The sequence below is a fragment of the Adiantum capillus-veneris genome, chromosome 21 (genome assembly GCF_014529385.1).
Source record: "Adiantum capillus-veneris isolate H3 chromosome 21, ASM1452938v2, whole genome shotgun sequence".
NCBI classification, from domain to species: domain Eukaryota; kingdom Viridiplantae; phylum Streptophyta; class Polypodiopsida; order Polypodiales; family Pteridaceae; genus Adiantum; species Adiantum capillus-veneris.
This window is the reverse complement of record NC_140951.1, coordinates 86591492-86614972: the sequence shown is the minus strand read 5'-3', so window position 1 is coordinate 86614972 and position 23481 is coordinate 86591492. Positions and strand designations below refer to the sequence as shown.

At 47.0% G+C, this 23481-nt stretch overlaps 1 protein-coding gene across 2 annotated transcripts in view; it reads right to left on the bottom strand.

Annotated features, from left to right (window-relative positions):
* Positions 1 to 367: 367 nt before the first annotated feature.
* Positions 368 to 23481, bottom strand: part of LOC147431294 (uncharacterized) — a 34922-nt gene continuing 11808 nt past the window's right edge. For both annotated transcript variants that reach the window (XM_086493905.1, XM_086493906.1), the window contains exons 4-5: positions 1167 to 1303; positions 368 to 842 (exon numbers count right to left, since the gene is read on the bottom strand). In XM_086493905.1, coding sequence (XP_086350031.1) covers positions 675 to 842; positions 1167 to 1303 — 305 coding nt within the window. In that variant the 3' untranslated portion in view covers positions 368 to 674. The remainder of the gene's footprint in view (positions 843 to 1166; positions 1304 to 23481) is intronic.

The window sequence follows — 23481 nt, the reverse complement described above, 5'->3', positions numbered from 1 at the left end:
CACCAAACATGGAACTTCAATGGATTTAGGGCACAACATACAAAGAAATTAAAAATTGGCCAAGTAGGCCAGAGCTCACTTGTAATGACCATGTGCAAACGTCTTGGGAAAAATTCAAAGTCTTGGTTGACATTGTTTCCATAGTAGTAAAAATGCACACCATGGATGCTGGGACAAAAATGTGGGGGAGAACATATATGCACATCATTCATTACCGGGTACAAATTGGTTAGATGTCAATTGTCAATTCCTCAAATGTCATGATGTCTCACATATTTTTAATATAACAAGGTGAAGGGTCACATTGGCATTTTGAACAATTCAATGAAATGGACCCATATGTCTTAAATGAAAGAACTCCATTACAAAGTAAAATATCAAAGAAATAAATTCAACCTATCAATACTTCACATCAAATGTATTCCCAACTCTGTTCTGCACTAAGGCTTGTTTTTGAAAGCCAATTACAAAGTTCCTGAAGATGGCACCCTTATTGATCCTTCCAATAACGATCTACATAAATGACGGACCTTTCAATCAATGGTGTGGTGTACAAACCTGTAAATAGATTCTTTACAAAATGTACAATGTGTGCATGCACACAAATAAATGCAATTCATTATTTACATAACATTTTTCAGACGAATAGTCAATGCAATTCCCACATCCAATTCCTAATAGCCTAACCACGTGGCCGGAATGCATTCAAACTTGTGCTTTGCTCTTGTCAAAACACTATAGTAGTCAAATCGAGTGAGACAATCCCGAAAATCAGTAAAAAGTCGTTCGAAGAGTCTCCATTGCACGGCGTGGGATTTTGAATATGGGTAGGGAAGGAATACCTGGAACAAAGAAATTTGGGTTGTTAGGAATAGCAAGACAGCATCATCCATCTCTCCAAGACTCACAGCAATCAAGGGTGTCAAAATTGATCCAAAATACTGACACAATCTACGAAGATTCCCTCTCTCTCTCTCTCTCTCTCTCTCTCTCTCTCTATATATATATATATTTATTTATTTATTTATTTATTTATTTATTTATTTATTTATTTATTTATTTATTTATTTATTATTTTAATTTTTTTATTTTTGGGGGGGGGGGGGGGGGGGGGCTTCATATTGGCAGACCAGAAATCAAGAAAAAATCAACGTAAAGCCTTATACCTCCCATTCTTCCACAATCTGCATGAGGAGATGAAACGTATGCTCACTTTCATCGAGATTGTCAATTACAGCCAACCATATCTGAGACGCTAGTTCGTGCGCCAAGTGTCCCTTTTTTCCACAAGCAAGAAATTGATCTGCCAACCAAGACATACAGATTATGAACAATGAATGATGCTAGACAACACTATATAATCGGTGGCCGATACCATTTCAAAGTACACTCCCCTTAAAAACAAAACAAGTGACCTTTCAGCTTTCCTGCCAAAGACATTAGCATTTTGGGAGCAGGGGGTTGAGGTGCTATGTTTGTAGTCGGAGTTGTGAAGAAGGTATACAATGCTCATCGTTTTACTGCCAACCACCTGCTTGCTTCACTGACCTTGTTTCATAAATTGATGCTTAGAAATATTGCCTAGGATCGAAGTATGCCTACAACTACTGCACACATGGGGAAAGCAGTCTTTAGCCATACGCCATTTTCCGCTCTTACCAAATGGTTGGCATCGGAGCCAACTGCACCTCTAGCTTGGTGAACAGAGTAGCCCGAACCACAATATGATGTCCTCCCAAAATTCTCAAGTAGTCTTCAGTGGATCTAAAATATGTCACCACTAGAGAAGACATGCCATGCATGATCGACGATTTTGCAAGAAACTCAATGTAGCAGTGATAAGGGGAGGGAACATCGTGTGGCTGTGTAACGACAGGCCGCACAGCAATTTCTCCAAGACGAGTTCCGTGGAAAGGGACCAAGTACGGTCAATGGAAATGATGGCGCAACAAGATAAAACACATCACGGACTCCAGAATCACCAAGATAGTTTTCAAACATTCAAATTTACGTGATTAACACATTTGAAACATGACTTAACATGCTGGCCCTCATAAAGAACATTACGAATGTCGAGTCTTTTTTATGATTTACAAAAGCTCGAGGTGTCTCTCAGGTGTCTACTTCCATCCACATGGATGAAGCACATGTGACAATACAATTATGGATCCCATCACCTCCCATATAAAGAGCACTAAATTGGCAAGAAAAACCATAAAATACCCATAGAAACATGGAAAAGTTTTGGGGGTTTGAGAGGGGAGGGGGAGAGGGGGGGAGAGAGAGAGAGGGAGAAAGAGAGTCCAAGCTATTCTGCCTGCTGCCTGCGCACGAACGTTAACTGTGCGCGAACCCTAACTATGGCTGCTGTTGCGCAAGTCTGCCTGCTGCCTGCGCGCGAAAGTTAACTGCGCGCGAATCTGCTGCCTGCGCGCGTCTCTCCCTGCCTTCGCGAACCTGCTGCCGCCTGCCCGAAACCCTAACTGTGCAAAACCCTAACTGCCCGAAACCCTAACTGTGCGAAACCCTAACTGTGGGCTGCGCGCATCTGCCTACTGCCTGCGAGAGAGAGAGAGAGAGAGAGAGAGAGAGAGAGAGAGAGAGAGAGAGAGAGAGAGAGACTTTGGGTCCTGCTTTTATCATTTGCCAGTCTCGCCCATTCTTCATGGCGGCTTTGCCGGTCTCGAGTGCTCCTCACGGCGCTCCATCACCACTTACCTGTCGCGTGGATTGCACTGGCGACCTATTGACACGCATTGACTCCAAAGTACAACACTTGGCTCAGCATGCCTTAGTTGGCCGAATGATTGGACAATCTCCACCCCGATCTTCTATACGTGATTGGTGTCAGACTGCATTGGGCACTACTCAGGGACGGATCTCGGAGCTTACACTCCTTGGCAGAGGCATATTCATGGTACGTCTTTCAAATCCCGCCACTGCCTCAGCTCTCCTGGCTCGCTCTCCGATACTCTCTAATTCGCAGGATGATATACTTGACGAGGTGGTATCCCGAGTTTTCCACTGAGGAGTTTGACAATCGACACCTTATTCCCAGATTCCCTCTGACGCTCTCCTTACCGGATATGCCTCTCCATTTTATCGATGAACATCTCCTCCAGATGATTGCTGCTCATTTTGGCACGGTAGTTCCAGGATCCTGCATCTTCTCATCTAGCCCACCTCGCATTCAGGTCTTGGTGTTTGGGGATACTTCACTACCAGATAGAGTTACTGTGGCTGTGCGCGATCGAGACTACTCTCTCCGTATGGTAGTCACTGGCCGCCCAGGACAGTGCTTACGCTGTCACGAGATGGGACACTTGGCGCGATATGGCCCCACCCTGCCACGACATCGGCGGCAACAACAGCCGGCCCGCGGCAATCATGCTCAGCCACGTGGTTAGCGTCAACAGCCGGTTCCTCTTTCTTTCCCATCTACTACTCAAGCACCTCAGCAGCCTACAGGCACTCCTCGAGCTCTTGTCCTCCATGTTCCTCCCTCGGCTTCAGCTCCCACTGAGGAAGCATGGCAGACAGTGGGTCGTAATCATTCCTTCCGTCCTCGTCAGCAACCAACAACGTAGCCAGCTCCTAGTGTTACCTCTCCTGCTCCCTCTCAAGTTTCCACCACCCCCTTACCCCTGCATCTCCTCGCCATTCTTCTTCTTCGCGACAGGATCACTGGCCTCTGCTACCAGCTCCTTCACCTGCAGTTCCCCCGCCCGCTCCTTCCCCTCTTCCCGAGGTCCCTGTTCCCATGCAGATGGATCATTCACCGCTACTACCTCTCCCTTCTCCTCCTCTTCCTATCACCCTGACTCTCCCCCCTCCTCCTTCTGGTCCTCTCCCTCCCTCAGCAGCTCATACCTACGTCTCACGCAGTTTTCTCAGCTCTTGCCCTCTTTCCTGGGGCACTCATCGGGCTGACATGTGCGGTGACTCAAAAGGGCCATTGTGGGTGCAGCTCCATCTTATGCATCACAAGACAGGTTGTGTTCCCTCTTTAATAGGCTGTCGCTCTCAGCCTACCTAATGCCCATTCCTTTTTCCTTCCATTCCACGCTGCTCAGGAATGGTCCGAGGATCAGGTTCTACATTTTGTGCACACACAGACTATGGCTCAGCTTCATTTATGGTTGTCTACTTCCGCTCCTGATGTTTTGTCTCCTCACTACCCTTCATGTATTGGTGCTATGGAGTGGAGTGATGTTTATGCTTGCTATTCATTGCCTATGGTCATTCATGTATCCTCAGATGTGGTGCTTCCTGTGTCTATGCGCATTTGGGGTGTCAAAGCTGCAGCATCAGTAATGCAATGTAAGCAAGCTGAGGTACGCAGTTGGTGCAATGAGACACCCTATCTTAGAGAGGGCTTGCGGGTAGCTTTTCTACCACCTGAAGCTCACTCCTTGGATGGCCCAGCTGTCTCCAAGAAGATGCGCAGTTAGACAGATGCTATTCAAACTCTTTCATGCAGTCTATGGATTTACATGTAGTTTCTTGGAATGCTAATGGTTTACAAACTTCTCGAGCAAAAGGTTCCTGTAAGCTTTTACTTCGCAGAGATTTACACGCTCATGTAGTGGGCACTGTGGATATATTGCTAGTACAGGAGCATAAGATTGCCATTCCCTTTGGCAATCTCATGCCCTCGGGCGCCCGCACATTTTGGGAGCCTGCTCTAGGCCTTCATGGACAAAGTTGCGGTGTATGGATCTCAGTGGGACCACGTTACTTGGCCTCAGTTCAGCAACATGGCACCCTTGTCGTTGGCAGAGCAGTCTATGTTTCTATTCGGATTCGGGAATCTATCATTGGTTTTATGTCAGTCTATGCACCCACTACTCCTCGGGAGAGGGCTACATTTTGGTCCTCTTTGGCTGCTGTTCTACCTGCAGTAGACTCTTGGGTTGTTGGAGGTGACTTCAACAACGTTGAGAGCGACTCTGATTGGCGAGCCATCACACCTCCAGTTCTATCATCCATCTCTCCCGATGAGCAACCAGCTTGGGATCGATTTCTTCTAGCTATTCAAGGTGTTGACGCCTGGCACATACCCTCTTTTTATCACCACTCTGCTACACTTCATTACTCTTGGGGGTTTCAGAGACAGCAAGGGAGATTATTAGAGCGACTTGATTGTTTTTACATTGGCCCTTGGGCAGCAGCTCTAGGCGGATTCACTACTATATGGAGAGGGACCAACCTCTCAGATCATTTACCCATCTCATTGTTTATCTCCTTCACTAGATCCTCTGCACAGAGACGAGGCTGCCGCATCCCTGACAGTGTTCTCACCACCCCAGTATTGCAGCAGCAGATTCGTGACTTATGGTCCACGGATGCTTCTTATTGTGGACCCCCTGGAGAGTTTCTTGCTCATTGCATTACTCAGTCTAGTATTTACTGCCGTGATCAGACCGCTATTATTCATCGTCAGTTGAGAGTACGGGAGTCTGATCTTCACATCCCTCTTGGTTCCACTCAGCGCTTGCTTGAGGAGTGGCCTCAGGATGCATACCTCGCTGCTAGACAGACAGAGCTCACAGAGGAGATTCGTCGCGTACAGGATGCTAGGTCTGAGTGCACTCATCATGCTTCAGTATCTCATTGGATAGCTAAAGCTGATCGAATGAATAAAGACTTCTTCGCTGCGCATAAAGAGCGCCCTCCTGGCACCACCCTTCGGACTTTGTGCGATGCTCAAGGGACACTACATATGCATCCTGATGTTATACTTGATATGTCTGCAGATTATTTTGAGACATTGTTCATTGCTGATGTATGCACTACTGAGGTTTTACTTGCCCGTGAGCAGATCTGGCATCACACGCGACACCGTTGTACAGACACTATGGCAGAGATCTTGTTGGCACCCTTCACACTTGCAGAGCTCCATGCTGCTATAGAGAGTCTTGATCCATCCTCCTGTCCAGGAGAGGATGGCCTCACTAGAGCTTTCTTTTTGACATATTGGGATGTATTGCATATACCACTGCTTCGCGGTTGTCAGGACATCTTTGCATCAGGATTTATGCATCCGGATCTTTGTTCGGGTCTCATATCTCTTATTCCGAAGGGGGGTGACACCACTCAGCTCCGACAGTGGAGACCTATTACCCTACTCCCTTCGGTCTATAAGATATTAGCGTTAATGATCAGCCATCGCTTGCGATTGTTCTTACCAGATATTATTCATACTTCTCAGACAGGCTTTGTCATGATATCTTTACTTTTTATGAGGCGGTAGAGTGGGCCAGATCATCTTCTGAGCCTCTCGCTTTTTTCATTCTTGACTTCGAGAAAGCATACGATCGTGTTGAGTGGGACTTTCTTGAAGGAACTTTAGCCAGGATGGGTTTCCCTTCGAGATGGATCTCAGGCATTTCCGCTCTCTTCAGGACTGCCAGCAGTGCTATTACTATTGGTGGCCGTGTCAGTCGCAGTTTTGAGCTTTCTCGATCTGTCCGTCAGGGATGTCCTCTAGCAGCATATCTGTATATGGTTGTAGGAGAGACTATGTCTGACTTTCTTCGTGCTCAGAGTCAAGCATTTTGTGGCTTGACCATGCCAGTACCTACAGCTCCAGACCTTATCGATCAGGAGTTCGCTGATGACACTATGCTCATGTTATGCTATTTGCTAGCTGCTCTTGATGCCATGCGCGAGGCCCTAGAGGTTTTTTGCATTGCCAGTGGCGCTCGCATTAACTGGCATAAATCCTATGGGTTACTGGTTGGCAGTGATGACATACCTGCTTGGGGGGTAGCTGATGGTTTCACATGGCTGCGATCGGGTCAGACATGCAGATATCTGGGCTTTCAGGTTGGATTCGATGTTACCTCACATCAGCAGTTTGCACCCGTACTACAGTCTATTCGCAAGAAGCTATGCCATTGGTCTTCACGTCATCTGTCGTTGGCTGGCCGTGCATTGGTCGCCAACCAAGTCATTCAGGCTACAGTATGGTATACGGCTTCTTGTTGGATGTTACATTCTGGTGTGACAGCTCCGCTCCGCCGCTTAGTGCGGAACTTTTTATGGAGTGGCACAGATGGGACTACTGATACCCGTGCTCGAGTTCGTTGGTCCACGATTATTCGTCCTAGGTCAAAGGGAGGCCTTGGCATTATTGATCCAGAGTTACAGAGTCACGCCCCTCTTACCAAGCTTATTGTTCGGGGTCTTTTTCTCGGACAAGAAGATGCTTCTTCAGGCCGCTCTTTGCGCAGTGACTCCACGACTCGGCACTAGAGATGGTAATACTTGGCAGACAGGGTATCGTTTTCTCTTTACTAATGCCCCCTTGTCCACCGCCTCCCTCTCACCCTTCATCCGATCGCTCCTTCAGATTTGGGTTTCCATGCGACGGGCTATCATTCGCTCACCTCCCTCATGTCGTGAGGAGATTGAGCGCAAGCCTCTCATTTGGAATGTTGCAGATCTTGATTCTTCGGTTGATCCACCCCGTCAACTTGGAGAGAGGACTCACATTGATTGGGCTGCCTGGGACACTGGCCCTGCTACCTCTATGCGGTTGTTTCATGAGACACGTATGCTGATTTTGTGGCAGAACATTATGACATTGGTCGTGGGGTGACAGACAGACTGCTTGAGATTGATTCCGCCGTTCCTTCACAGTGGGATGCAATCATGAGAGGCACGCTTCAGATGCCTCCCCATTGTGGCTGGGAAGGCCTCTTTACTCAGAGCACTCTCTTATTAGCTCGTTTAGACACCATGCTATTCACAGTTGATACTGACCAGTCTCAGGGGATTCATGCTAGATTGACATATGATGCCACCTCTCCGCACCTTGCCCTTCCCGGAGCTCGATGGGAGGCCATCAGAGTAGTTGGCTCCCGCAGGAAGCGTCGTTGTGTTGACCCCCATTTCGCTTCCGCTAATGTTGCACTTTGGAGGCTTTGGGTGTGGGAGGGTCGTGCCCTATCTCAGCTTTATTAGGACCCAGGCGAGTGGCATTGGCCTCACTCTGACCCCACCGGTGCACCTGTATCCTTCTTTGAGTACACTGTCAGGATTGGACGGTTAGCATTGATGAGACAGCAGCCAGGGCAGCCCACTCATATGCGTTTTTGGTTACATTCAAGCCTCTCCCATGCCTATTTGCAGCATTTTTGGTCCGCCATCTAGGATTTACATGCAGCTCGTCGTATTTCTTTTTTCATGTGGATGATTGCACATGCGGGACTTCCAGTTGGGACTTGGCTAGCTACTATGGGTCATGATCCGTTATGTACTCGCTGTCCTTTGCGACTACTTGAGTCACCTGCACACTGTCTTTGGTCATGCTCAGCTTCCCATGTAGTGTGGCTTGCAGTTTGCTTTCTACTTAGCAGAGCAGGTGTTCAGCATGGATTTCTTACTTGGGGATCTGTCTCATGGTTATGCCGATGCCCGGCCCCCATCTTTTCTACGAGGGCTCAGACACAGATCCAGTCTTTATGCTCACCTCAGCTGGCTATCGGCGAGGGACTTTGGCTATGCTACCACAGATTGCTTGGCAGGGGATTCTCAGACACGTGATGAAGTTTTTTCAGTCGTCACTAGTATTACACTATGGAATGTTTGGAGAGCTCATTGTCTCCACATTCTAAGTGCCGCTCCACAGCTCCTTCAGGATACCCTCACTGCCATTTGGTTGGACATCATTCACACCCTGATTTGGCAGTGGGATTCTTCCTCACGTACATCTCGAGCAACCGAGGCTCGCCGATTTGCCTTCCGTCGGCGTTGGGCGCGATCCCCACTCTTCTTCACACTTACAAGTGGCGAGATTACGTGGCATTATGCCCCTCCTCGGTGGTTTCTCCTCCATTCGTCACACCGACCACCATGAGATTCTTCTAGTCGAGTTGTCACTATAGTGGCTCTCCTCCTTACATTCAGCTTGTACACCCCACGTGATAGGCTATTTTGGCATCCGCTGGGGATTATATTGTACTCAGTAATATACAACCCTGACTTTTTCCACAAAAAAAAGAGAGAGAGAGAGAGGGAGGTTATGAGGAGAGAGAAAAGTCACGCCTAACCCTAACCCTAAGATGCCCCGCTTGTAAGCCTAACCCTAGCGCCGCCTACCTAACTGCAACCCTAACCTAGCGCCCCCCACCCGCACTGCTTCGCTATATATTGCCCTTTGCTGCCGCTCATTGGTGCCACCGCCCTACCCTATTTTGCTGCTGCCGCTCATTCGTGCGACCGTGCTGCTGCCGCTCATTCGTGCGACCGTCGCCCTGCTGCTCACTTCTATAGAAGTCAACGCCACCACCCCTGCTGCCGTAACTATTGAAGTTCAGATTCATGTCCGGTGGTGGCTCCAGTATCTCCCAGAAGCAGTTTAGAGAGTAAGAGCTGTTTTGTGGTTGTGCCCGGCTGTATTTGAGGTAGACATACCTTTCTTCGACGATGCACTCCACTATGTTGCTCACCCGGTAGGCAAAAATGAGGTGGGACTCCGTTCCTAGGGTTTCCCGGGGTCAATCCCAAGTGTTCTGCAAATCTGCTACTAAATATTTGTGTCAAGTCACTTTTAATGAGTTTACATATTTATTAGCATTTTTAGGGCCATTTATCAAGATCTTGGGGTTTTGCAGTAGGTAGGGCAAATTGGCAATTGCCTATATGTGCAACCCTTCCCCTTGTACTTTTGGCATGTTGTGATCATTGCAGAGTTCCAACGTTTGGGCACACTCTCTCTAGTGTTTCATCTTGCTAGGGTTTTGGTTGTGCGCGGCTTCACCCCCTCTCTCTAGCGTCTTCTCTCACCATCGATCTCTCTCTCTGCAAAGGACCCTGCGGGAGCGAGTCAATGCTCGAATCCGGTCTTTCATTATCCCAACAGTACACCATCAGTTATTAGTCACATACATGTGATAAAAGACGCCAAGTTGATTATTGATCGGCTTTCTTCTCTATCTGATCGAGTTTCTCCAATGAAGCGGACATCCCTTGAGGTGCAATTAAGGACCCTCGATGCGAAGAACTCTTCCATGCGGGATCAAGATGCAGGAGCTTCAACAAGAGATACTTCATATGGGAAAGCTTATCAGTTCAGAGGATATGGCTATCCAGCTTTTGGCCCAACTTCTATTCTTCATTGATTATGAGTTGCCGGCTGAATACTATCTCTTGGGACGAGATTATTTCAATGGTGTTGGGCCAGGAGGAGCCGTTCAATACGGGGAAGAAGTCAATCTCCGAAGCCTTGATCGGTTCTTCTAATAACAACAAGAAGCACAAGAGTAAGAAGAACAGCAACAATACCAAAGACAAGAGAAGTGATGCTGAGCGGGAAGCCTTGAAGGCGGAACAGCATTGCTGCAGTTGTGGTGAGGAAGGCCATTATTGGAGGAAGTGTCCAAAGCGAGCTGGAGATGCTTTGACTTCTTCGGCGGTAGTGGTACAGTTGTCACAAACTGCTAACGTGTCAAGCCACTGAAGAACGGAGCCGACTTGCAAATCCCGGTCGAGGGGCCTAAACCCTAGAAGAAGCAGCAGAAGAAGCAGAAGAAGTTTCATCGATAGGCAAAGTCTTGACGAGTGGCCTATTTTTAAAGAGGAGTTCCCACCAACTGATGGGACCCCGTCCGAGGGGGCCCAAGTGACACACAGAAGATGCGCAACCAACTGATCACGTGGCAGGCCAGTACGAACACTCCGGATTTTGCGTTGACATGCTGACGTGACACTATACGAACGTCTGCAGAATGCGCTGACTGTTGACGTGGCAGATTGTACCGATTTCCACAGTTTACGCTGACAGCTTTTGAGACGGATGCCCTTCAAACGACATAGACAAGATGTCAAGGGAGCATTTGGTTGTATGCTTGAGCCTCCAAGCCACACAAGCTACGGTCTGGGGAGTGTTTGGTTGTATCACTCCTCTGAGCTCATGGCCTAGACCTTTTTAGGTTATTTGCGGGGGGGGGGGGGTAGTTGTTAAGTAGCTTCATACCACAGACCGTCTCTCGAGGTAGTGCTCAACGACGCTGTTTGTTTTGTCTTGTAACACGCATATGTGAGCATTTAAGTTGCATTGTGATGTGCCAACCACTGAATACTCCTTATTGGATGAGATTTTTCTGGGAAACCAACGACCCAAGATATCAAGAGCTCCAATCTGGAATTAGACTCCTTATTGGATGAGATTTTTCTGAGAAGCCAACGACCCAGGATATCAAGAGCTCTAATCTGGAATGAGAAAAATGATTGTCCCTCGGAAATTTTTGAGCTAACTTGAGTCGTTTTGCAGATATGTTGTAATCGCGGACGATTACTTTCTTTCGAGAAGGGAGGATGTCATAAACTGCTGACGTGTAAGGCCACTAAAGAACGGAGCCGACTTGCAGATCCTGGCCGAGGGGCCTAAACCCTAGTAGAAGAAGCAGAAACAACAAAAGAAGTTCCACCAACAGGCAAAGTCTTGATGAGTGGCCTATTTTTGAAGAGGAGTTCCCACCAACTTATGGGACCCCGTCCGAGGGGGTCCAAGTGACTAGAGATAAAAAAAAGCAAGACCAACACACACACGCACACACACACACAGAAGATGCGCAACCAATTGATGATGTAGCAAGCCAATACAGACGCCTTGGATTTTGCGCCGACATGCTGATGTGGCATTGTACGAACGTCCGCAAAATGCTTTGACTGCAGACGTGGCAGATTGTACAGATTTCCACAGTTTACGCTGACAACTTTTGAGCCAAATGCTTTTGAGTTTAAATCTTTTCATGTAACTGTTTTTCATAGGCCAAGGGCTCATTCTCTTGCATGCTTCTGCGTGAAGGTGCAAAGGATGGAGTACCGGCAATGTACTAAGTTGAAGCAATATAAAGGAATACCGAAAGGGGCGCCAAGGTATGGGGCCAATGCTCTCTTGGGGTGGAACTCCGCCACTCCCCGTCTCGTGTGTCGTGCATCTCTTTCAGTGTTATTTGAAGTGATTAAAGTTGTTCATCTTTTCCGTTGGCATGTCACAAATTGCTGACGTGTCAAGCCATTGATGTCGTGACACATCCAACCCTATGTGTCCGTGGACAAGCTACAGCATGACCAGGGTTCAGTTCAGTCAAATCAATCTAGATTACGAAGTGATCTGGCACTTTTGTGAGTCTGTTCGCAGACCGTGCATGATGAGTCACGTAGAGTAGATCCATATCCTCTAGTTGCACATAGCATGATCATCAACATTACCATCAGAATCCATCAGGGGAATTTTCCAGTGTATTAAACCTATTTTCCCTATTTTTTGACATTTTTCACTTATTTATTAAGTGACTTTTGTTGGGAACTTTCAACTAGGTAGGGCAATTTTACTAAGATAATATATAAGCAAACCAGAGTTAGCACTTTCTGGCAGAAGAGGCAGCGGGAGCATTGCTCAACAGGCCAATTCTCAAGCAAGAACAAGAACCCTCAGCCTGACGTTTTTCCCTCACATCAGGCGAGCGTTTTCAGTCCCCCTTGTACCAACGTTTTTCAGCATTGGTGCATCAGCGTTTTCAGCCTTGGACAAGGCCATTGCAGCTCCTGTACCAGCGTTTCAAGCAGGCCAAATCTCCAAAGACCAGCAACTTCAACGTTTTTGAACAGCCTCAGCCAGCGTTTTTGGGACAACAACCTCAGCGTTTTGACAGCCTTCATCAGCCTTTTGCACCAGCACTCCAGCACCATACCACAGGGTTTTTGCACCTGCAAATTCAGCACTTGAAACCTAGCAAGAGCAGCGTTTCTGGACAGCAGCAGAGCAGCGATTTGTATGACAGCAGTCCAGCATTTTCAGCCATAAGAAAAACAGCGTTTGTTGCACACAAAGTCACAGTAGCAGATAACGTCGTCATAGCAGCATTCAGTTTTCAGCCAGTCTCATCATCGTCGGCACCACCGTCGGCCTCGACATAGCCCCATTAGATTTGCATCAGCATCTTGTACCAGATTGTGCAATCAATAGTAGAACACTCTCGCCATCTAGAGTGGGGCCCTTGGAGGAGGGTTTTACAACGTCTCTGGTGTCGTATTCTCTTCTCTCTCTATCTCTCAGTCTCATGCACTTCCACTCACAGTGTTCATTCACTTTGTTGTGCCCATTGCACTCTCTCATTAAGGGAACGGAAGGCTCTCCCTTCCGTAAGTAAAAGGAATCTTGAGCACAGTTCGGAGCACTCATCTTGAGCAAAGTTCAACATTCATTCCGCTGCACCTTACATTGGTATCAGAGCTCTGGCAGTGTTCTATATCACTCAAGGAAAGAACCACATAATTTTTTTTGCTTGCTGCGGTCGCACGTAACCCAAGGATACTTGGGCGTGTCGATTCTTAGTCGTGTTTTTGAAGAGTGACAGGAAACCCAAGAAAGAAGGGCTTGTCCAGCATCCCCTTGTGCCTCTTTTCACTCATTGAGAGCGGACCGTGCACTTAGCAGCCGGCCAATCGACGTGAGGTGGGAAAAGGCAACCTTGGCGGGTGAAGAGAAGATCCTTCTCTAACACAGGTTGCAAGCAAAAGCAGAACCTCAAGAACTCAAGACCCCCAAGAACCCAAGAACCCAAGACGCACAAGAACCCAAGTTCCTCGTGAACTTAAGAACCAAATATCACAGTGTATAGTCATCACCCGAAGCGGAATGGATACTTCGCATGGAGGTGGTGAGCATGGGAGTGGCGAAGAAGAGTTTTCCCCACCAGGAGATTTTCCCGACCCTCCCCCGTCCCCATCTATGCCACGAGTTGTACCTAATCCTATGGAGGCGATGGTCAAGTCGATGATGGAGATGATGGCACAACAATAAGAAACGAATCGCGTTGCGATGGCACAACTAGAAAGAAAAGCACAACGACAGGAAGCCTTGGAGCGTGAACGCCAACACAGACAAGAAACCTTGGAGCGTGAACGCCAACTCAGACAAGACACCTTGGAGCGTGAGCATGATCAAGCGCGCTTGGCGACCGAAGAACAACAGGCAGCGCGTGCGGCACAGAGTGAACAATGCATGCAAGAGTTTGTACGACATGTTCTCGTCTCGAAGTCCGAGCCAACCAAAGATGTTGGTAGTTCCTCAAGTGGCGCAAGCCGAGATTCGGACTCCAATAACCCAGTCACAGAGAAGATCCAGTTCAGTAAGTATGATGGTAAGATGGATACTACGGTTATTCATTCTTGGTTGCATCAAATTAATGCTTATTTTGCGACAACTAAGAAGACAAGAAATACGAAGGTTTTGACGGCAGCTATGTACCTTGGCGGTGATGCCATCAATTGGTACCACGCAAGGCAAGAGGCACAGTTAGCCGTGCACCTAGATGAAGCCGACAAATTCACGCCCCTTTCCTTCAATTGGGCCGATTTCCAAGACAAGCTCAAGGCGCGGTTTATGCCACCTTAGTACCTCACACAATTGAAGGACGATTGGCGCGCTCTCAAGCAAAATGGTATGCCAGTGATGTCTTTCTCTAATCGTGTTTTGCAGCTCAGCACTCAATTACGCAAATCGGATGCGGAGAGCAGGGAGGCATTCCTTTATGGATTGGACGAGTATATCAAGTATGATGTCGAGGTGCTCGATCCAATCAATCTCAACAAGGCGGTAGCGATTGCTCTCGCACAGGAGATGAAGCACAACAAGGGAAAGCCTAAGAAAAACAAGACTTCCACAATTACATCTCAAACTTCTCAGAACCCTCAGAATGGTAAGAACGGTAGGACTGGTAAGAACAGTAACTCTTCTAACCAATCTTCCAATAGTCTCTCAGAAAAGAACTCTCAAAATGAACCTAAGGGTAAAGCTAACACAATTGCTAAACCTAAGCTCACTCCAGATGAAAAGGTAGCACAAGGAATTTGTCCTAAGCTTGAATCAAATGAATCTAAAGAATCCACTGAACTCACTTCCTCTGTCAATGCAATAAATGAGAACACGAGTGTGCCCCAAGTTTCTCGTGATCCTCCCATTGATGAGTCTCTCATTAAATGTTATGGTCATATGATGGGGCAACGTTTTGTCATATTGTTTGACCCAGACAGTATGCATGATGTGATTAGTCCCTCTCTTGTTGAGAAAGCCCGCTTAGAGGTTAGTCAGAAATCTCCTCTCGAGGTAATTGGCTTCGCTCTCAATATGGACTCTCTCATCACGAAAGAGTGCATTGATGTGTTGTTTACAGTTCAACAAGCTGCTTTCTGTAGAAAAATTTTCGTCTCTCCTCTTTCAGGATGTGATATGATTTTGGGCATTCGATGGTTTTGTGAGCATAATCCTTTCATTGATTGGGCAGAAAATACGTTCACTTTCAATGCCAAAAGTGACTCTCCCATTGTCATTTGTGGAGCAAGTTGTTCATTCTTCATCTCTCATTTCTAACGTGCAACGAAGATTGAAAGGATTCACGAGACGGAGACTCTCTCAGTCTCGTCTTCTCCAAAGCATGACACACAAGATTTGCATGATGATAAGCATGATGAATTGATTGATAATGATACGCATGATGATTTGTATGACAAGGACAAGCATCATGATTTGCATGATCAAGATGTGATTTTTCACAAGCATGATGATTTGTGTGATCAAGACGGGATTGTTCCCAAGGATGATGTGTTGGTTGATACTTTCTCTAGCGAAGCTAACCTCATTGCAAATTCAATCGATCATGAAGAACCGATTTTGGCTCTCCAGTCGAGGTCCAAAGAATCCCCACAGGAAGATTCGACCAATCAAGAAGAACCAATCTGGGCTCTCGAGCATAGGTCCAAAGAACCCTTACAGAAAGTACTATGTGTTCGAATGATCCGTCAGCACGCATTATTCGAGTGTTTCATTCGTGATCTTTTCCTGTATTTTAGTCATCGTCTTTATGTGATCCCTTTTCCTCGGCATGACATATTGTACGTTGAGCACGTTTCACTCATGAATGAGCACAAATGTATGCGGATTGTTCATGAAAAGCTGAAAAGTATACATTCAAGGAGGTCACATTTCATGTCTCTTCCTTGGCACGACACAATTGTAGAAAGCGAACAAGAAATTATGAGCACCAAGCATGGGCATTTCCATTGTGTTTTGCCACAATTGATTGATTTAGATCGGCACGACAAGATTCGATCTCATTGTTTGCGTGTGTGTGGTGAACGGTTTGGCACTCCGTCTCTTTGTTCATCTACATTGCATGCACAGTCTTTGAGGAAGACAAGATTTCTTCCAGTCACTTTACATGGAATAGGGATGTTCATGTTTTTGTGTTGGAAGTGGTTTCAGGAATTTTCAGCCATGGAGATCCTTGAAGAAGGAAGAAGCATGACTCTAGACGAAGTTGAAGCATTGAAGGAGCCACAAAAGACTTTGTCGCTTTTGGCGCGGCCCAAAGAAGCAAACGTTGCAGACCTTTATGATGTTCAAGTATCGCACAATCCACGCATCAGAGTAGGCCGGCGAAGAGTCCTTTCCAGGATTCCGGATGTTATTGGCGATCTCTCTCGACGCCATACAGTTCGGTACCAGTACCTCACTTTGAAAAAGAGGGGATGTCATGTAACACATCCAACCCTATGTGTCCGTGGACAAGCTACAGCATGACCAGGGTTCAGTTCAGTCAAGTCAATCTAGATTAGGAAGTGATCTGGCACTTTTGTGAGTCTGTTCGCAGACCATGCATGACCAGTCACGTAGAGTAGATGCATATCCTCCGGTTGCACGCAGCATGATCATCAGCATTACCATCAAAATCCATCAGGGGAGTTTTCCAATGCATTAAACCTATTTTTCCTATTTTTTGACATTTTTCACTATTTATTAAGTGACTTTTGTTGGAAACTAGTAGGGCAATTTTGCTAAGATAATATATAAGCAAACCAGAGTTAGCACTTTTTGGCAGAAGAGGCAGCATGAGCATTGCTCAACAGGCCAATCTCAAGTAAGAACAAGAACCCTCAGCCGGGCATTTTTCCCTCACATCAGGCTAGCGTTTTCAGCCCCCTTGTATCAGCGTTTTTCAGCATTGGTGCATCAGCGTTTTCAGCCTTGGACAACGCCATTGCAGCTCCTGTACCAGCGTTTTCAAGCATGCCAAATCAGCGATTCCAAAGACCAGCAACTTCAGCGTTTTTGAACAGCCTCAGCCAGCGTTTTTGGGACAACCACCTCAGCGTTTCTGACAGCCTTCATCAGCGTTTTGCACCAGCACTCCAGCACCATACCACAGCGTTTTTGCACCTGCAAATTCAGCGCTTGAAACCTAGCAAGCGCAGCGTTTCTGGACAGCAGCAGAGCAGCGAGTTGTATGACAACAGTCCAGCGTTTTCAGCCATAAGAAAAACAGCGTTTGTTGCACACAAAGTCACAGTAGCAGATAGCGTCGTCGTCGTTGTCACCGTCGTCATAGCAGCATTCAGTTTTCAGCCAGTCTCGTCATCGTCGGCACCACCGTCGGCCTCGACATAGCTCCATTAGATTTGCATCAGCATCTTGTACCAGATTGTGCAATCAATAGTAGACCACTCTCGCCATTGAGAGTGGGGCCCTTGGAGGAGGGTTTTACAACGTCTCTGGTGTCGTATTCTCTTCTCTCTCTATCTCTCGGTCTCATGCACTTCCATTCACAGTGTCCATTCACAGTGTCCATTCACTTTGTTGTGTCCATAGCACACTTTCATTAAGGGAACGGAAGGCTCTCCCTTCCGTAAGTAAAAGGAACCTTGAGCACAGTTCGGAGCACTCATCTTGAGCAAAGTTCAACATTCATTCCGCTTCACCTTACAATTGAAGAACGGATCCAACCTGCAATTCCCGACTGAGGAGCCTAAGCCCTAAGAAGAAGCAACAAAAGAAGCCTTACCAACTTATGAGACCCCGTCCAATGGGGCCCAAGTGACACAAAGATATTAAATAAAGCGAAAACGCACTAAGAAAACTTTGTGCAGCTAGCTGATGACGTGGCAAACCTCTACGAACACCTCCGAAATTTCGCTGACATCCTGACGCGGCACTGTACGGACGCCCACATTTTGCGTTGCATGCTGCTAACGTGGCAAAGCTGTACGGATTTCTTGGTTTTGTGCTGGCAGCTTTTTGGGCATCTGCTTTTAGGCCAGAAGCCCTTAGAGCTTGAATTCTCTTCATGTAAATTGCTCTTAGAGGCCAGGCTCCGTTAAATATGACCCATGGAAAAGCCAAAAATGCGCTCGCTGTTGCTGCTCGTTTCGCTGTTGCTTGAGGGTGACAGATTTGATACAGACTTTGGGGCCGTTGGCGAAGTTCTAGGTGAGACCTCCGAACATAGAAGGATGTACACACATTGTGGTACACTTTTTTGCTCGCATGCAGAGTCCACCATGCTATGTATATATACATGAGGACTCCTGGACAGAGGAGGTAGCCAAACGGACGTCACGCTCTTCTTGGGCATGGGTTTGACAGTCTTTACAGTCACGACTATCTCGGGGTCGCTCAGATGCGGATTACTTCCCATCCAAGCCGGCCTCGGATTACTTCCCATCCAAGCCGGCCTCGAAGATAGCGAGGTTGGTTGTTGTTGCAGCATCGGTTTTCTCCCATTGACTCCATGAGGATTGTCTCATGGAATGTGCAGGGATTAAGTGGACCCCAATTTCAATGTCAGCGGGGTAGCTTGCGTCAAGAGCTTCAGCGATGCCTTGTGGGTGGTGTGATTGATATTCTTATACTTCAAGAGCATATCTTTGTGAGAGCCGCGTTAGACGACGTGGTCAGATTTTGCATGGTCGTTATGAGACATTTTCGTCAGCTGCATTTGGGCCTGGAGTCATCCAGTGTCACAAGACGAGCACCACGTGCCAATAAAAAAGAACATACTGAACAGACTTTTAGCACTTCAATAACAACTGAACTGAAAGAGAGAGACCACACACGACACGAAGTGGCGGAATTCCACCCCAGAGAGTATTGGCCCCAAACCTTGGCGCCCCTTTCGGTATTTCTTTATATTGCATCAACACAATACAAGCCGGTACTCCAGACTCTGCACCTTTGCCAGGAAGCATGCTAGAGAATGATCCCTAACCTCATATTAAAGGCCCTTAGCCTGAAAACCAGTTACAATAAAAAGCCTTTAAAACTCAAAAGCTTCTGGTCCAAAAGCAAAGCCAAAAAGCTGCCAGCGTAAATCACGAAAATCCGTACAGTCTGCCACGTCATCAGCCAACGCAAAACGCGGAAATCCGTACAGCTTGCCACGTCATCATGTCAGTGCAATTTTCGGAAATTTGCCACGTCATCAATTTGTGTGTGTACACGGGTCCTGCTTTATTTTAATCCTTTATGTCACTTGGGGCCCCATCGAACGGGGTCCCTATAAGTTGGTAGGACTTCTTCTTCTCTTACTTGTTCTTCTTAGGGCTTAGGCCCCTCTGCCGACATCTGCAAGTTGACTCCCTTCTTCAGGGCTTTGACACGTCAGCAGTTTGTTACATCTCCCCTTCCTGAAAGAGAGTAATCGTCCGCGATTACAGCATATCTGCGAGGGACATTCCGAGGGACAATCAGTTTGCCCTTTTTATTAAGGAGTTAGCTTCTCCTTTCTGCTCTTTTGATCAAGGAGTTAGCTTCTCCTTTCGTCCAAATCGGAACTCTTGATATTCCGGCGTAGTAAAATTAGCCATCACACCCAGACCGTACTGATCTTCCACGGGTGTCTTGATGCACTAAAATTACATACCCAGGCAATCTCATCCAATTAAGAATATTCAATGGTTGGCACATCACAATGCAACACAAATGCTCACATATGCATGTTACAAGATAGAGAAACATAAAGCCGCCGATGAACACTCCTCCCGCATAACCTAACAAGGTCTAGGCCGGAAGATATTCAACGACTCCCTCATCACTCCTCCCGCATAACCTAAAAAGATCTGAGCCGGGAGATATGAGGCCTTATACAACCAAACGCCCCCCAGACCGCAGTCTGCGTCATTTGGAGGTGCTGAGAGTAACCACTGCTCAAACTTCTTAATACTCCTCCCGCATAACCATCTAGGTCCGGGCCAGGAGTCACAACAACAATTATTTTACAAGCATACAACCAAACGCTCCCCAGGCATCGACCTACGTCGTTCGGAGGTTTTCTAGCATACAACGGAACGCTCCCCAGGCATCGGCCTGCGTCGTTCCGAGGTTCAAACAATACCAAAACAGTATTTCGCACTTCTCCACTCGGAAGTAAAATCACCAATCAATGAAACCAGTATTAAAACTAGAGTCAAACATTTCAAATCAGCACCAAGACAGGTTCAAACAAATACCATACATTTTAAACAAAGTTTCAAACAATACTTTCTCAAACAAAGTTCAAAAGTATCTAACTATAAAACGACTAGAGAGTTCATTCAGGATTTTATTCGGACAGCCGAACTTTGAGGACGACTGGCTTGCCCTTCTGTATCACGATGATGGTTCGGTTCCGAACCTGGAGAGTCGCATCATTCTTGTCATGCCAAGGCAGGCCTAATAGAACGTCACAATTGCTGGACTTCATGATGTGGAAATCAGCTTTTCCATGATAATCTTGAATAGTCGCTGGAAGAGCACCAATGAGCGGTACTACTTTCTGAGTTTGCCCTGTGGCTAGCTCAGCTTCAATTTCTCCACCCTCTACATCATAATCAACGTGCATCTGCTTTAAGAATTTTGGATGGATGAAGTTCTCTGTAGCTCCGGGGTCAAAGAAAATAAGGGCTTTGAAGCCATTGACTTTGCCACATGCTCGACACAATTCATTTGTACTCTCAAGGCGTATGCCATAAATATCAGAACTAGTTCAATAGCGGGTCTAGCTCTCTTAACAGGAGGTGGCGTTGGGGTTCCGTCAACCGTTGGTGCGGACGTCGGCTCCTCTAGTCTATTAGTGCGCTTGGGACAATTAGAATGAATATGCCATGTTTGAAAGCATCCAAAGCATCGGCCTTCTTGTAGTAAGGTGTCTCGTTGTTGAGGCATCAAACGAGGCCTTTGCGGTTGATTTTTACGAGACTCTCGAGAATTTGTCGTTGTTGCCGAGAGTTGTGGTTAGTGGCCAAAGATTCTTCTGTGGTAAACTCTAGCTTTCCCTTCATCAGTTTTGTAGCCGACCGCGGCATAGTCCATAAGTTCTTGCATGGTAGAGACTTGCTTGGATAGACAATATTCCTGTTGGTGATGGTATCCAATGGTGTATCGCTCGCATTGGGCCTCCAAGGGAACAGATCTAAAGAAGGACACTGGAAGGTACACGTCGAGAAACCTTTGGTTATATTCGTCCATGGTTCCAGTGGCAAGCATTTTCGAGTTGCTCCACTGCCAAAATCCGGACTTCAAACATAGAAGTCATGTAACTACATGCAAAAACTGACTTGAAAGCTTGCCAGGTCCTTGGAGCATGCGGTTGTGTCGCGATTGAACTCCACCATTGCATAGCATTATCTTTAAGAAATCCCGCTGCTCAAGAAATCTTGGATTCTTCTGTATAGTTCCCTAAAGCATAGATGTTGTCGAATTGCTGTAGGAATTGCAATGCTTTCTTGCGATCTTTCACCCCGGAAAAAGTGAAAAATTTGACTGTCGTGCCAACATCTTTGAAATCTTTGGGTTGGTTAGGCGCATATCCCGGGTATGGATAATAAGGGTATCCATATGGGCTCCAACCATTGTAGCCTGGTGGCGGCGGTGGTGGTGGTGGGGGCAATGGCAGTGGCAAAGGCGGTTGCACTGGATCACGGTCAGATGGCTGCACCATATTCCTGAAGACTCCCCCGATTGGAACAGATGGCTGAGAAGGTTGCCGGTTGGAAGCTCTCGTACTTTCTGGTGCCGGAGGAGGAGGTACCACCTGCAGCATCAGAGGGGGTAACGTGTAGTTCAAAATTTGTTGAAAACTTTGCAGCATCGGAAGATTCTGCTGAAGATACCGCGAAAGAATGTCGTGGAGTTCGTTGAGCAAAAACTGCAAATACTCTGCTCAATCCATTAATTCCAAGTCTTGGGTTCTTAATGGCTTATGCACTGTAAGACATGAGCGGTGAAGACGGGAGCGCGCCTGATGCGCGATGAAGTAATGGTGGGAGTGGCCGGGTTGGAGGGCGAAGATACCTCAAACAAATTTCCAATAGCTCTGTCTGCTCTTTGTAGGACCGGTATGCTTTCAGAAAAGCACATGCATGATGCTCTAATACCACTGTCACAAGACGGGCACCACGTGCCAATAGAAAAGAACAGACTGAACAGACTTTTAGCACTTCAATAACAACTGAACTGAAAGAGAGAGACCACACGCGACACGGAGTGGCGGAATTCCACCCCAGAGAGTATTGGCCCCAAACCTTGGCGCCCCTTTCCGTATTTCTCTATATTGCATCAACACAATACAAGCCGGTACTCCAGACTCTGCACCTTCTCCAGGAAGAATCCCAAAGAATGAGCCCTAACCTCATATTTAAAGGCCCTTGGCCTGAAAACCAGTTACAGTAAAAAGCCTTTAAAACTCAAAAGCTTCTCGTCCAAAAGCAAAGCCAAAAAACTGCCAACGTAAATCACAGAAATCCGTACAGCCTGCTACGTCATCAGCCAACACAAAAACGCGAAAATCCGTACAACCTGCCACGTCATCATGTCAATGCAATTTTCGAAAATCTGCCACGTCATCAATTTGTGTGTGTGTGTGCGGGTCTTGCTTTATTTTAATCCTTTATGTCACTTGGGGCCCCATCGAACGGGGTCCCCATAAGTTGGTAGGACTTCTTCTTCTCTAACTTGTTCTTCTTAGGGTTTAGGCCCCTCGGCCGACATCTGCAAGTTGGCTCCCTTCTTCAGGGCTTTGACACGTCAGCAGTTTGTTACATCCAGGGAGGGGTATGTATGACTATTGCAAACTCATGACAGCAGGCCATTGTGGGCAGAGGTATTATTGTGCTAGGCAGGGTTCAATGGATTACTATGCAGATCTAGGGTTGCCTTATAAGTTTCCTGAACATATATGCACCCAATGCGGCAAATGCACCAACAGAGTTTTGGTCACATATTGTAGTATCTTTGCCGCATGCAGAGCAATGGTGTGTTGGGGGAGTGTTGGATCCAGAGCTTAGAGAGCGGGTGGTGGCACTTTGGACAGAGAGTTTGGACACGCAAAACACCCCTGTTGGTAGAGTGGCCTCTAGACTCACTGAGCTTAGTTGCTTCTTCCTCCAAGAGTCTGAAGCTCACTTAGCTGCAGCTAGGGAGGAGGAGAAGCGTCTTTGAGGGGGCATTGTTTCCTTGCAGAGGATGCACGAGCACCACCCAGACAGTCCTTGGTTGGAGGAGTAGATGCAACAGGCTCGACATGAGCTAACTAGCATTTCAGTGGACCCAGGTGGGTGACAAAGTTACTGGGGAATTCTGAGACGAATTCTTTGAGACGAAGAGGGCCCGTATAACCGGCCTGTACAACGTAGAGGGCGATACTACTTCAATTACCT